This window comes from Neofelis nebulosa, chromosome 2 (assembly GCF_028018385.1).
Source record: "Neofelis nebulosa isolate mNeoNeb1 chromosome 2, mNeoNeb1.pri, whole genome shotgun sequence".
Taxonomy (NCBI): Eukaryota; Metazoa; Chordata; class Mammalia; order Carnivora; family Felidae; genus Neofelis; species Neofelis nebulosa.
In genome coordinates this window covers 179,430,333-179,444,929 of record NC_080783.1, presented here as the reverse complement: position 1 = coordinate 179,444,929, position 14,597 = coordinate 179,430,333, and the positions used below count along the sequence as shown (strand labels likewise).

At 56.7% G+C, this 14,597-nt stretch overlaps 1 protein-coding gene across 4 annotated transcripts in view; it reads left to right on the top strand.

The window, feature by feature from the left end:
* The window catches only part of PODN (podocan), a 32,145-nt gene that overhangs the window by 4,365 nt on the left and 13,183 nt on the right, over nucleotides 1-14,597 (top strand). For 2 of the 4 annotated variants that reach the window (XM_058717333.1, XM_058717332.1), the window contains exons 2-9: nucleotides 2,898-3,211; nucleotides 4,417-4,510; nucleotides 6,067-6,131; nucleotides 7,709-7,818; nucleotides 8,948-9,104; nucleotides 9,406-9,521; nucleotides 10,064-10,721; nucleotides 13,977-14,125. In XM_058717333.1, the coding sequence (XP_058573316.1) occupies nucleotides 2,898-3,211; nucleotides 4,417-4,510; nucleotides 6,067-6,131; nucleotides 7,709-7,818; nucleotides 8,948-9,104; nucleotides 9,406-9,521; nucleotides 10,064-10,721; nucleotides 13,977-14,125 (1,663 nt within the window). Of the gene's footprint in view, nucleotides 1-659; nucleotides 2,653-2,869; nucleotides 3,212-4,416; nucleotides 4,511-6,066; nucleotides 6,132-7,708; nucleotides 7,819-8,947; nucleotides 9,105-9,405; nucleotides 9,522-10,063; nucleotides 10,722-13,976; nucleotides 14,126-14,597 lie in introns of those variants that run through there. The other 2 variants (XM_058717335.1, XM_058717334.1) reach the window with 2 other exon arrangements.

The window sequence follows — 14,597 nt, the reverse complement described above, 5'->3', positions numbered from 1 at the left end:
TTCATTCTAGCCACATTTCAAGTGCTCAGTAGCCACATACAGCCACTACTTTGGACGGTGCTGGTGTGAGCTTCTTAAGGGCGGGAGCCCAACCCGAGTGCTCTGTCTGGGTCCTTAGTGCTCAGCTGTGCTTGGCCCAGTGAAGGGGCCACATAGCATTGTGGTTAAGGCCCTGGGCTGGGAGCTCAGCTTCACCATTTAACAGCTGTGTTACATTGGCCGATCCCATTGGGCCTCAGCTCCCTCATCTATAAAGTGATGGTGATAACATTTTCAATATGGTTCATACTGTTAATATAAACAGATACAGTTTTATAGGTCTTCACGGATACACACCGAAGGGGAGGGAGGAAAAATCGCTGGTCCGGTGAGTGCACAGGATATGTGGGGAGGAACCTTCTCCCTGGCCTCCTGCCCTGGTTGATTTGGGGACTGTGCCCACACTCCCCCCTCCCAGAGCCCTGGTCCACAGTGGGGTCACACACTGGTCTAATGCTGGTGGCTCCGGGGACTGAAGGCTTTTGAGCTAGTGGGGGGTGGGGGGGGGTGGAGGGGAGGAGTTACAGTGTGCATGGGGATGATGGTCTGTAGACTGGCTGAAGATTCATTGCTTGTTTGGTCAGGGGATGGGGAAGCAGGGGTGTGGTAGGGTGGGCATAGGGCCAGGCTGCGGCAAGTGATCCTTACTGCTGCCAACCGACTCCTGGGGCCCGGGAGCTGTGTGTGTGCTAGTAGGCTCCCTGGTTTTCTGCCGGGCCAGCAGCTGGGGTCTGAGTCTGCTTAGACCTCATAGACCTATATGGAGTCAGACAAGCCTGGCTGTTGCCCCTCTTCTCTCTCCTCACACATCTCTCTCTCTCTCTCTCTCTCTCTCTCTGGCTTACCAGGGCTCACCCAGTCTGAGGTGGAGGGAGGGGCAGTAGTTATTGAATTGGGCTCTGCTGCCCCCTCTAGACTGAGAGCAGGGAACTTTGCCACCTCACTTGTGTCCCCTGTGCCAGCACAGGGCTGAGGGCAGACAAGACCTCACCTTGGAGAGCTGGCTGAGTCAATGAGTGAGGCAAAGCAGTGTCTGAAATACTGCAATGGCCACAGGGCAGCAGGAATTCGTAGGAGGCTGGAGTCTGCAAATCTGCGGGGAGGTGGGCCTGGGACTGGACTGAAAAGCACAAGCAGGATCTGGACAAGAGAAGAGGAAGACGCAGGGGGTTGTGGGGTGGGCAGTGCCCATGGATCAGATATTAGTGGTAGGAAGAGCTAACATTTATTGAGCACTTAGGGTATACAGTATGTGCATCTCACTGACTCTCATGGTGTCTCCACGAGGGTGGACAGGTGAGGAAGCTGAGGTTTGGTGGGTGACAAAACTTGCTCAGGGTCATACAACTGAGAGCCAGAGCCGACCGCAGCCCTGGCTAGTTGGCTCCAGTGCCTGCCTTCCTAACCGGACATCGGCAGTGGTGGCCAGCTCCCAATTTACCCAGGCCCAGCATCTTCTAGCCGTGTGGGGTGTGGTCCCCGATCTAGTGCCTTGGAGAGAGCCTTAGACTGGGGCAGGGGTCCCCTGGGGCTGAGCGCCTGCCATGTACCTGCATTTGTAATTGCTGCAGCAGTGACAGCAGCACCGCATCACCCAGGAGGTACCAGGTGCTTCACATCTGTCACCTTGCTGACTGCTCCCGGATGCTGTGGGTTTAGATGTATTATCTGCCTTGTAAGGTGAGGAAATAGGCCTGGGGGGGGGTCAGAGCCACTAAGTGGTGGAGAGGGATTCAAACTGGGGTCTGTGGGACTCTAGAGTCAGCATACCTGAGCTATGGCCTGTCACATCATCCCAGAGATGTTTGCTAAGTGCCTTTCTGTAAAGAGAACTCCAGAGACCAGCCCAGAGCCCAGCTAGGTCCATGGGCTGCTAAAGATGGAACCCTGCATCTTCCTCATGGCCTGAGGCCATCCCCAATGCCCCACCCCTGCTGCTCTAGGGGGCTATGCAGTGCTCAGGAGTGGTCCCTTGCAGGTGACAGCAGGCTCTAGTGAGGCCAGCTGAGAGTGCAAACATCAGGAAGGGACTTGGAAGGCCCCAGGGATGGCAGCAGCACCATTCACTGATGCCTGCCCTATGCCCGGCTCCACCCAGACACTGAGGGTGGCTCACAGCCCTACATGGGAGAAAGACACCTTCACGTATTCACAGCCCAACCCAACTCATACCCTGGGGGAACAGTGATGGAGGGCCCTGGGGCAGCTCAGAGTCTTCCCAGGGGACACATCACTGGTGTTGGTTTTTAGAGAAGTTCCTAACTGCACAAGAGAGGGAGAGGGCATTCCAGGCAGAAGGAACAGCATGTGCAAAGGCCTGGAGAGAGGAACTTCTAGATAGACCTGTATGACTGGGGTGAGGGTGCTGGAAGAGAGACAGGGTCAAGCCCTGAACATCCTAGAACAGCAAGCCAAAGAGCTGGGATGTACCCCGCTGCTGCTGGCCCACCATGACCTGTGGCTCTGGACGAGATACAGGGCCTGTCAGCCCCGCCTGTGCCAGGGCAGCAAGAGCTCCACAAAGTCCTGGCCAATGCCTGCAAGTCACAGTTCCTCCCGGGCCACAGATTCCCCTTCTGTGAAGTGGGTGTCCGCTGCTCAGGGCCAGGACTGGTAAGGGCTGCTGGAAGTTTTGCAGACTTGCCTAAGGACAGGGCTTCACCTCCTCCCTCCAGAGGGTAGCCCTGATGAGGGGGAGGTGGGTAGGGAAGGGAGGGTGGCAGCAGATCGGACGTGTGCCCAGGATCCCTGGGTAGGCTCTGTCTTGTGCCTAGGAGGGCCCTAGTATGACTTCCATAGGCCCTAGCCCTGTGCCTGCTGTCCCTAACAGGTGAAGTCTGACTCATCCCCTCCTGTAGGCACCATGGCCCGGAGCAGGGCACTGCTGTTCCTGTTGCTGTTGCCATCACAGCTGCAGCTGGGACCGGTGAGCACGGTGAGGTCTCCGGGGTTTGGCCGAGGTGGTGCCCACAGCCTGAGCCCTGAAGAGAACGAATTCATGGAGGAGCCAGTGTTGGTCCTGAGCCCCGAGGAGCCAGGGCCTGGCCCTGCCACCATCAACTGCCCCCGAGACTGTGCCTGCTCCCAAGAAGGTGTTGTGGACTGTGGTGGCATTGACCTGCGTGAGTTCCCGGGGGACCTGCCTGAGCACACCAACCATCTGTCTCTGCAGGTGAAGCTGCCATTGCAACAGCGGTCACCAGGGGCTGCCCTCTACACTCGTGGCTCCTGTCCCAGAACCCCCAGTTCCTGTGGCTCCCCAACCCCAGACACAAGGTGCTAGGGCATTTTCCCCTCTGATGTCCCAGTCACAGAGTAACGTGATATTATAACTGCTTTGTTTTGCTTGGAGGAGTCTGGGCTGAGGGAAAAAAGGACACAGATCTGCCTGGCAGCTGATCCTCTGAATGGACGGGGTGCCCAGACACCATTACAGGCCAGGAGAACAAGAGAAAGTCGACCCTGATAGATGCTCTGGGGGCTCAGAGGATAGAGTATTCTCCCCAGCTGAGGTGCAGGCTAGATTTTGAGAAGTGGGACACAGTGTTCCAGATGGGGGACTCTGGGAGTGCTGGTGCACCCAACTTTGTGTGGCCCAGCAGCTCTGGAGGAGAGAGAGGGGCTCTTATACCCACTTCCAGAGATCAAGCCTAGTGAAGGAAAGTGATCTGCCCAATGGTCACTCAAACTGATAGGTCTAGGGTGATGGTGGAGGGAGCCCGCGGCCAGGGTAGCCCATGAGGGAAAGGGACAAGTTAAGGACAACACTTACTGTTGGTTCATTCACTCATTTATTCATAAAAGTCTCCCGGGTGCGTGCTTGATACGTCTGGTGCTGTGTCAGATGCTGGGCGTGTGGGGAGGACTTGAACAGCCTATGGGGGAGGCAGAGATCTAAACAGGTAAAGACAACAGATGGAGACAGAAGGACTAGTGCTGTGGGGCCCATAGCAGTTCCTAGTCTGGCCCCAGTCCAATTCAGGAAGGCTTTTGGAGGAAGGTTTTAAAGCATTCCAAAGGGAGTGAGGACCCAGGTTCCTGCCCCCAACCCGAGAAAGGGAGCCAAAAGTAGTTTCTGGCTTGGGGTGGGAACATGAAGGGAGCGGGTCTAGAGGGGAGGCGGCACTCCAAGTTTGAACCACCTGGAGATGCTCCCATCTGGGCTCCTAGAAGGTGGGACCTGCATGCCTGTTGTGGTCACTGCTGTGCCTCCAGCGCTGAGACCCAGGCCTGGCCCAGACCCAGGGCCTGTCTGCATGAGGGTGAATCCCAAGGGAGGTGCCTAGCAGAGGGACTGGCTCCTGGGACTGGGACTGAGGGTGGGGGCAGGCCTCTAGTGAGCCTGCCTCCTCACCACCCCTGGCCCTTACTCCCCAGAACAACCAGTTGGAGAAGATCTACCCCCAGGAGCTCTCCAGATTGCATCGACTGGAAACTCTGAACCTCCAGAACAACCGTCTGACTTCCCGAGGTGAGGGATCACCCAGAGCCCAGGAGAGGGACACGAGGGGGTGGGGACTGGTGCCCATGGGAAGAGCTCCACCCTGCAGATCCTGGGATATGAAAAACAGCAGGGCTGGACTGGCAGCAGGGCCTCACGGCCAGGGGCTCCCTGAGGTTGCCTGAGAGTCACCCCTGTGGGTTTCTGAGACCTGGGAGTTGGGTCAGAGGAAAGGCTGAGATTCCCAGGACCTTTCTCATAGACTCTTTATTTTTATTAATATTTTTTTAACATTTATTTATTTTTGAATGAGAGAGAGAGAGCACGCGCGGAGGAGGGGCAGAAAGAGGGGGAGAGCCTGAAGCAGGCTCCGGGCTCCAAGCTGTCAGCACAGAGCCTGACACGGGGCTCGAACTCATAAACTGCAAGATCATGACCTCAGCAGAAGTCAGACACTTAAGCGATTGAGCCACCTATGCACCCCTCTCATAGACTCATATTCACAGAAGGCCTTCAGAATCAAAGATGCGTAGAACACTCACATTGTAAAAAGTTATTTTTTTCTGATGATGAAAATAATTTATAACAGAAAATTTGGAAATGTAGAAAACAAAATGGAAAAGAAAAAACCCACTTATAATTCTGCCACGTGAAGTTAATCACTACTAACGTTTGGGTATGTTTCTTTCTACTTTACTTATATACTGTAAGATTCACCCAACATAAAAGTACAATTTGACGAGTTTTGGTAAGTTTACATAGTTGTACAACCATCACCACAATTCAATCTAGTCTCTTTTCTTTGTGTTTTTTCATTTATAGCTGAGCTTACAGTTTAGATATTATAACTGTCATAACTGCTCTGCTCCACTTAGCAGTTAGCAAAGCAGCATTTTTCATGTTGCAAAAAACTCTCAGTGGCCATCATTTCACACAGCGGCAGCCGGGTATTCCACAGAGGGACCCTGCACGGTTTATGTAACTGTTCCCTCTCCTTAGATGCTTGGGTGCGTCCCAGCATCTGAGGGTCTGGGAGCCCGGAACTGAGTGTCAGAGGCTGGCCTCAGGACTGGAGAAGGGCCAGTTTGGCTGGGCTCCCAGCAACAGCCGAGTCCTGACACTACAGCTGCCAGCTGGGACAGGGATGGGCCAGATGGTGGCGGGGGTGGGGGGGGCACAGGGGCCACAGCTCTGCCCTGCAGAGGTATGAGGAGGGTCTCTGATCCTCTAGGGCTGCACCTGAGGAAAGCACTCCTTCCTGATGGGGAAGGGTAGGGATGGGTCCTCTGCCCCATGGCCTGACCTTATGAGGACCCATTCCCACGTGGGTGCTCCCGAGCAGGTGAAGAATTGGTCGTTTGTGAGTAGACACTGTCTACCTGCTCCTCTGAGCCGGGGCTCCTGGGAGCAAGGGGAAAGAAAACAGGGCTGCTGGACTGGTTGGGAAGGGATCAGAACCCAACATGCCTCAGGGAGGGCCCTCCTGGTCCTGGCAAGTGGGGTGGGCACTGGGGGGGTCGGTGGTGGTGTGCTCCCTTGTAGCATCTCCTTCATCCAGGGCTCTGACCGATGCCTGTCCTTTGAAGGGCTCCCGGAGGAGGCGTTTGAGCATCTGACCAACCTCAACTACCTGTACTTGGCCAATAACAAGGTAAGGGGCCCCCTGGTGTTGGAGGCTGAGCTCAGGTCGCTGGGTCCCCATTGCTGCTTAGACATGGTCCCGGTGAGACCTCACACCTCACTGCAGGGCATCAGAGTAGTCAGATAATGAAAACGGAGGCCAAGGCCTTACAGAAGTGCAGGAAGGTGATAGCCACTTGGAGGGCTTCCTGGAGGAGATGGCATTTGAGCAGGGCCATGAAGGGTAACGGGATTTCAGCCAGGGGGCCTAAGGGGGAGACACTGCCAAAGAGAGCATGAGAAAAGGCACGAAGGCACTCAACTTCAAAATATTTGGTGTGTCCCAGGGCTCTGTCCTGGCCTCTTCTCTCTGAGGTCTCTCGAGGTGACCCATCCCCTCCCCAGGCTTTAGCACCCATCTACATCATGGCCATGTCCAGTGGCAGCCCCCAGCCTTTTCCACTCCTCCCACAGGAGAGTCAAAGATCCACCCGCCTCCTCGACATCTCCCCTAGATGTCTAATGGAACTAGAACTCTGCTTGCCTCCCACAACCCTGAAAGCCCAATTCTCCTGCGGCCTTCTCCCCCGCCCCCCATAAAGGTCATCTCCAACCACCTACAGCGCCGCTCAGCTGAGCCACAAATCCAGGGCGCTTTGCTCACCCACGTCTAATCCCACTGCACGCCCTCGGCTCTCCTCCGGCCCCGGTCCACCAGCCTGCACCACGACGGCCCTGCTTCCCTGTTTGCTCCTCCTTCTCCACAGAGAAGCCAGAGTGACCTTTAAAAATCACACGTGCTTCCACCCCTCCAACCTGCCTTCCCCATCTCAAAGCTCCTGAGGCTTTACTTTTCACGCAGAATGAAAGCCACACTTCTCCCCATGGCAGATGGCCTGTGTGTGGCCCGCCTGCCTCTCTCAACTCCTATTCCCACTCACTCCCTCTCCTCCAGCCCCCAAACCTGGCAACCCCCAGGTGGGGCCTACACTTGCTGCCCCTGCTGCCGTGGGTGCTCTCCCCTCAGATGGCATTAACGGTGCCTTCATGCCTTAAGTGTCACCTGTTCCCTGAGCACCCAACCCAGTTATTCTGTCTTCAGCCTGTTTTAACTCGCTATCACTATTGGATACTTTTGTGCCTTGTTTATTGTCTTCTCCATTGAGATGTAAGCTTTGGGGGTGGGGGTGGAGGGACTTCTCTGTCTTGTTCCTCAGGACACGTCCAGCTCCTGGACGCATGCCTGCAGTGTTGCAGACTCAGGGACTACTGTTGAATGAATGAAGGCTAGACACTGGGCAGGGGGAGGGGGTGTCTGGAGAAGTGGGTGCTCACTGTAGCTGGACAGAGGGTCTGGGTCAGGGAGCAATGAGGGGAGAGGCCAAGAGGACAGGCAGGGCAGGGGACAGGCCTAGGGGGCTTTGAATGTTTAGGGCTGTGGGGGGCCATGGAGTTCTGTTTTTGCACACTCAGGGGAGTGGGACGGGCTTCCAGTTTAGAAAGATGGCTCTGGTTGCAAAGAGGAGCCCAGATGAGCAGCAGACAGTGGGACCCAGAGCTGGCCTCTGCCCACCATTGGTCTTTCTGCCCCAACTCTTCCCTTTCCAGCTGACCTTGGCACCCCGGTTCCTGCCAAACACCCTGATCAGCGTGGACTTCGCTGCCAACTATCTCACCAAGATTTACGGGCTCACTTTTGGCCAGAAGCCAAACTTGAGGTCAGAGGTCAGAGGTCAGACGGGGGCCCTGGGCTCAGGCTGGGGAAGGGGGAGAAGCTGAGACACTCCCAGCCCCAAGCCAGGTAAAGGACAGGCCCTGGAGGAGGGGCATGCTGGGCAGTGCAGGCATGATGCCCTTGCTCAGGGCTGTGGTGAGGGACGCCCACGGGCTGCAGGGGCACAGGATCTGAGGAGTGAAAGCAATCAGTCCAAGAGGCAAGGACAGAGAGTGATGTCTGTGGAACTGTGGGGAGCTGGATGGAGGGTCTTTCCCTCCTTCCCCAGCCCCTGTGGGAAGGAAGCATCTTCCAGCAGACAGAGCTGCCCCTTCCCAAGAGCTGCTTTGGGAAGAGTAGCACAGGTGTGTGAGCAGGGCAGGGTGGTTGGCGGGGGGGGGGGCAGGTACTGACAATCCCTGGTGCTGCTTCCGTCCCTGAATCTGTTATCTCACTTGATTCTCTCCATGGGGTCACTGTGCCATGGTCCCATCCTACAGATGAGAAGGCTGAGGCCCAAGAGAGGCCACACAGCAAGAATGAGTTCTTTTATGTTTAGAATATCTTCTCTTATTTTTTATCTTTGCTCCTTCTAGTATGTTAGTTCCATGAAGGCAGGGTCTTGTTGGTTGTGTCCACTGCTTATATCTTCAGAGTCTAGAACAGTCCTGGCACATAGGGACAATCACTATATATTTGCCGAATGAATGAGAGTTCACCTCCTCTGAGTCAGGCCCTGTAGTGGACACTTGAGACAAAGAGGTAGCGGGGATAGCCCCCATCTGTGGGAAGTCCTGCAGAACTCAGAGCCAGCTGCTTGGGGTTGGCACGCAGGATTCCAGGGCTGCAACAGTCAGGCAATGACTGAGAACCTTGAAGGGTGTGGAGGAGCACAGACTAGGGGTCAGGAAATCCTGTTTCTGCCACTGACGTGAGGGGGCAGCCTCTGGTGGGTCCTTGGTCTCCTTGGTTGTTTAGGAGGCACTGGATTAGGTGGGATCTGAGGTCCTTCAAATGGGAGGAGGGTGCCCTGGGCCCAGGCCCAACCTGAGCAAGGTCTGAAGGCTCATCAGATGAGCTGGTTGGAAGAGGGGTGGGCATGGGTGGGTGAGGACCTGTGCCTCATCCCCCAGGTCCGTGTACCTGCACAACAACAAGCTGGCAGATGCCGGGCTGCCAGACAACATGTTCAACGGCTCCAGCAACGTCGAGATCCTCATTCTGTCCAGCAACTTCCTGCGCCACGTGCCCAAGCACCTGCCACCTGCCCTCTATAAGCTGCACCTCAAGGTGGGAGGGAGAGCATGGGGAGGGGCCGAAAAAAGAGCAGGGTCCTGCAGTGGGGGAAGAGCCCAGGCCCACACAGAAACCGTGGTGAGGCTGTGGGGCCTTGGGCACATGCCGGAGGGCACAGTGTCCACTGTGGAGAACCAGGCAGAAGCCTGGGTACCTGGCTGTCAATATCACATGCAGCATGCTCCAGGCCTGTGCCTCCTCGCATAGTTCCCCTAGACTCCCCTCCACATCTCATCCAGGGCTCCGCCCCTGCCCCTCAGCTGTCCCTCATACTCCCCACCATCCCACCCCTCAGAACAACAAGCTGGAGAAGATCCCACCAGGTGCCTTCAGTGAGCTGAGCAATCTGCGTGAACTGTACCTGCAGAACAATTACCTGACTGACGAGGGTCTGGACAATGAAACCTTCTGGTGAGCCCCACCTGGGCCCTCCGTGTGAGCATGGTAACCGGGAAGCTGCTCCCTGGGCCCACCCTGCCGGGTCCTCTCACACATGCCTGTCACCTACCTGTCCCCCACCAGGTTCCTGGAGAAGGAACTTTGGGCTTGTGCCTTTGTTGACACGTCTGTCCCCAAGAACAAGTGATACGTCTAGAGAAGGCCTGCCCCACTTCCAGTGAGGCTGGCTTCTTGGTACAAAGTTGAAACTGGAGTATACTTGCTGAAGGCAAATATGTTTTCATTTTTTAGGGCCCAGGGTAGCCACAAAAAGCCTTAAACAATTGGTCTTCAAATTGACTTCTGTGTGTCAAAAACCATGCTAGATTCTTCCTTCACCAACGTGTCACTGAATCAACCCAAGGACCGGCTCCAAGAGGACTGAGCTCCCCTAGTGAGCTAGTCACAGAGCTGCGTTGAGTTAGAGGCAGGTCCCTCACCATCTCCCTTGGGAGTAGGGGTGGGACCAAACACCGTGGGCCTCGGCCAACCATCCTAATTCCTTCCTGCCACAGGAAGCTGTCCAGCCTGGAGTACCTCGATCTGTCCAGCAACAACCTGTCGCGGGTCCCGGCAGGGCTGCCGCGCAGCCTCGTGCTCCTGCACCTGGAGAAGAACGCCATCCGGAGCGTGGACGCAGACGTGCTGACGCCCATCCGCAGCCTCGAGTACCTGCTGCTGCACAGCAACCAGCTGCACGCGCGCGGCATCCACCCGCGGGCCTTCCAGGGCCTTAAGCGGCTGCACACGGTGCACCTGTACAACAACGCTCTAGAGCGCGTGCCCAGCGGCCTGCCCCGGCGCGTGCGCACTCTCATGATCCTGCACAACCAGATCACCGGCATTGGCCGCGACGACTTCGCCACCACCTACTTCCTGGAAGAGCTCAACCTCAGCTACAACCGCATCACCAGCCCACAGGTGCACCGAGATGCCTTCCGCAAGCTGCGCCTGCTGCGCTCGCTGGACCTGTCCGGTAACCGGCTGCACACCTTGCCACCCGGGCTGCCGCGCAACGTGCATGTGCTGAAGGTCAAACGCAATGAACTGGCAGCCCTGGCGCGCGGAGCGCTGGCCGGCATGGCCCAGCTGCGTGAGCTGTACCTCACCGGCAACCGGCTGCGCAGCCGCGCCCTGGGCCCCCGCTCCTGGGCCGACCTTACCCACCTCCAGGTAAGGGGGAGGGGAGAGCGGCTGGGTCATGCCCGCGTGAGGTGCTACTGGGATGGCTGCCCCGAGCCCACCCATCTTCTGGGCCCAGGTGAGGGGTGGGTAGGAGGGACTGGCCGTGAGGGGGGTGGCGATGGGGCGGCTGGACCAAGGAATCGGCTGGCTGGCATGCCAGGATACAGCAGTGAAGGGCTGGTATGGCCAGGCTGAGCTCAGCACCTGCAGGTACAGGCTTGCAGAGGGCTGTGGGGATAAGAAGTCATGGCTGCAGGTAGGGGGCCCACGGTTCAGGAGGACAGGCGGGGGAGGGGGCGGGCAGGGCCAGTTCAGGTGGCCCTGGAGAGTCAGGCTCACCCATCTGAAGGCTCAGGTACAGGTGGCTGGGAAAGGCTGGGCTTGGGGCAGGGGAGGGGGTGAGGCCTGGGAGGCAGGCTGACCTCACCGGGTCTGCAGAGGGCCTGGGGAGCCCGCTTGAGGCGTGCTGGGCTGCTCAGTGGGTGTGGTTGCTGTGGCCACAGTTGGAGTCAGGTGGGATATCGGCTGTGAATGAAACTTCCCACTCAGTGAGGGCTGAAAGGGAACTTGAGAAACGTGGGAGGCAGGGCCTAGGTGCTGCGAGGTCAGGAGCTGCCCCCCCACTCTGCTGCCCTACGGGGCCCCCTTCCCAACATGTCCCCTCCCTGTCTTTCAAATGTCACCTCCTTGGGAGGTCTTCCTTCACCACCTATCACCCTCCTCTGCTTTGTTTTTCTTCCTGATCCTCATCCCTCCTGGGCATTAGGTCATCCATCTGCTTGTTTGTTGCCTGCTCTTTTGCTGGAACCCGCGGCAGGCATTTTAGTCTGTCGTGTTCGCAGGACCTCAGTGTGGTAGGCTCACAGTACATGTTTTTCTGGGGAGCTGTCAGGATGAGGATGTCTGAGGGAAACATAGGGGAGAGCCCACAGAATGGGGGGCAGGGAGGTGGGGCCCAGGGCCGAGGGTAGGGCAGGGGTAGTTGGGGGTAGGCAGCTGGCCTTATAGGAGCAGCTGTTAGCCGGGGTCTCTCCTCACCCAGACAGCCCTGCTGGGTGCCAGACACCAGGATCCCGTTACCTGTGTCAATCCCTCTTGGTTTTCCTCAGGAGCCCATTCTCAAGGAGCTCGAATCCCATCGTCCTCCCCTCCACACTTGCTCCTATTGAAGTTTATTTATTTTGAGAGAGAGAGAGAGAAAATACGAGCAGAGAGGATCAGAGGGGGAGAGAGAGAGAGAGAGAGAGAGAGAGAGAGAGAGAGAGAGAGAGAGAGAAAGAATCCCAAGCAGGCTCTGCACTGTCAGCACAGAGCCCGATGTGGGGCTCGAACTCATGAAGCATGAGATCATGACCTGAGCCAAAGTCAGACAACCCACTGAGCCACTAGGTACCGCTTTGCTGCATTTTCTAACTCACTGAAGGGGGTGCCCACAGGAAACCTGGAAGCTGCCCTTGACACCCCCTTTTTCACACCACGTGCCCCCAACATCCATTGTTACTAAACTCTGCCAGTTCTACCATCGCACCTCTCAACTCACTTCTCTCCACCCCTGCTTCCCATACCCCGAGCCACCCCCCTTTCTCACCTGCACCCCGGCTCCATAGGAGCTCTTCACTCCCTTATTCTGTATGCAGTCGGTAGGTATCTTGAAACACATACACTCACCTTACACTCCTGCTCAGAACCCTTCTGTGGCTCCCCATTGCTCTTAGACCCAGACCAGAATCCTTGCCACAGCTCTCAGGGCTGGCCTGCTTCTGCTCCTGGCTGAGCTCCTTGGTTTCCCAGCCACACTGGGCTTTACTCATACTGGCCTTGCTGCTGGAAGCATAGCACCCTGGGAACACCTCACTCATTCATGCCATAGCCTGTCCCGGGCCTCCACCATGTAAGACACAGCTCTAGAACTGAGAACCTGACAGGGAGTAAGGTAGATGGTGGGTCATTACCATCTTAGAGCCTATAATATGCCTAGGACTTAGTTCAGGTGTCATCTCCTTCAGGAAGCCCCCAGTGATGGGCAGGTATGTGAATTCAGTCAGGGATGAGGTGTCTGGTGGGGGGATTCTTCCTTACACTGTCAGATCTTTCTATAAGCAGCTGCCCCCACTGCTTCAGAGCCCCTGCCTGTGCTGGCTGCTGTACTCCCCTGACCCAAGCCTGGGTCGAGGCCACTCCCCTGGGCTCCCTCAACACAGCCAATTCCACCAGCTGTCATTGTCAGATTCTGTGTGCATCTCCTCCGCCACCCTGACCTCCAGTGCCAGAGGCAGCTTCTAGTGGATTCCATTTCCCCAGCACCTGCGGGCATGAGGATGTTCGGAATGAATGAGGAAGTGCCAGAGCTGTGGGGAGGGGATACAGTGGGGAGCAGGGAGCCCTGCTGGGTAGAGGAGGTGACCGGGAGGCTCCCTAAGGTGTGAAGCTGGTTTTTCCCCTTGAATCTTGAATCTAGAATCTAGATTCATGGCCCTCAGTTCCTGACCCTGAGCCCCCTCCTGTCAGGGTGAGGAAGGGAGATTAGAGATGATGGAATCCCACCTGTGCCTGCACAGGTGTGTGTCAGAGCGAGTATGTGCAGACAGCCTGAGGGGCAGGCAGTGAGCTGGGCCCATGCACGTCCAGGTCTCCTGCCTGCTGCGCGTTTGTTCTGCTTCCTGGGAAAACCACCCCATTTCCCTGCCCACCTGCTTCCTGGACTCCAGGCATGTGGTGATCCCAGGACTGACCAGCCTAGGTCAGTGGGCCTTGAACCCTTGCTCTTGGCCCCTGCCCACATGGCCTCTGAAGGCCACAAATGAGCAACCCCACCTGAATGGACCCCACCCTCACCTTCATCTGGGACCAGTGTGGGAATATGCAACCACTGGAGGACCTCGGGCCTCTGCCCTTCTGGGATCTTCAGTCTGATAGGGGTGACAGGTGTACTAAGGAGGAAGGACTGTGACACTCAAGATATCTTGGCTGTGAGTTCATGTGGGAAGACAGAAGGAGCTGGGTAGGACATATGACAGTTAGAACAAGGGTTTGGAGTCAGGTGCTTTGGGTTCCAGCTTCATACAGGCTGTGTGGCCTTGGACAGATCTCTTAACCCATGTGAACCTCTGTTTCCCCTCCTGGAAAATGGGGACAGTTAAAGGCCCCACCTCACAGGGTTATCATAAGATTTAGATAGGCCCGGTGGTTGGTGGGATCTTTGCAAGATGTTAAGTGTTTTGACTCCCCTGGTCATCTATATAGCTGCTGGACATCGCTGGGAATCAGCTCACAGAGATCCCTGAGGGGCTCCCTGAGTCACTCGAGTACCTGTACCTGCAGAACAACAAGATTAGCACTGTGCCTGCCAATGCCTTCGACTCCACGCCCAACCTCAAAGGCATCTTTCTCAGGTAGGAGGTCCCCTGGGGCACTGCACATGCCCCTCTGGGTTCAACCCTGGCTCTAGTGGGATAGTTGAGGCATGTGGGAACAGCTCCCAGGTAGAGGTCAGTGTTTGAAGCCTGGCTTCACTGCTGACTGGCTCTGTGACCCTGGGTACATCACAGAACCCCCCCCCCCACCCCCACCCCGAGCCTCTGTGTCCTCAGCTCTCAAGGGAGGGGACAGTCCTGGCCAAGCCTGGTAAGGTTTATAAGTTTGTAAAAGGGCTTCAGGAACTTTAAAAGCAGTGCATGTGGGCATTATTGATGTTACCGTGGCAGGAAGGGAACCAGGGAGCACGGATGATGGCTGTGCCCACAGCTGGCCAGGCTGTGCCCTGGGCCTCAGACCCAGCAGAGCAGGTGCTCAGGCCCTTGCTGAGCTCTGGGGGTTTAGAATGATTCTAATGGGGGAGCCAACTCCCCCAGGAAATGAGCTTTG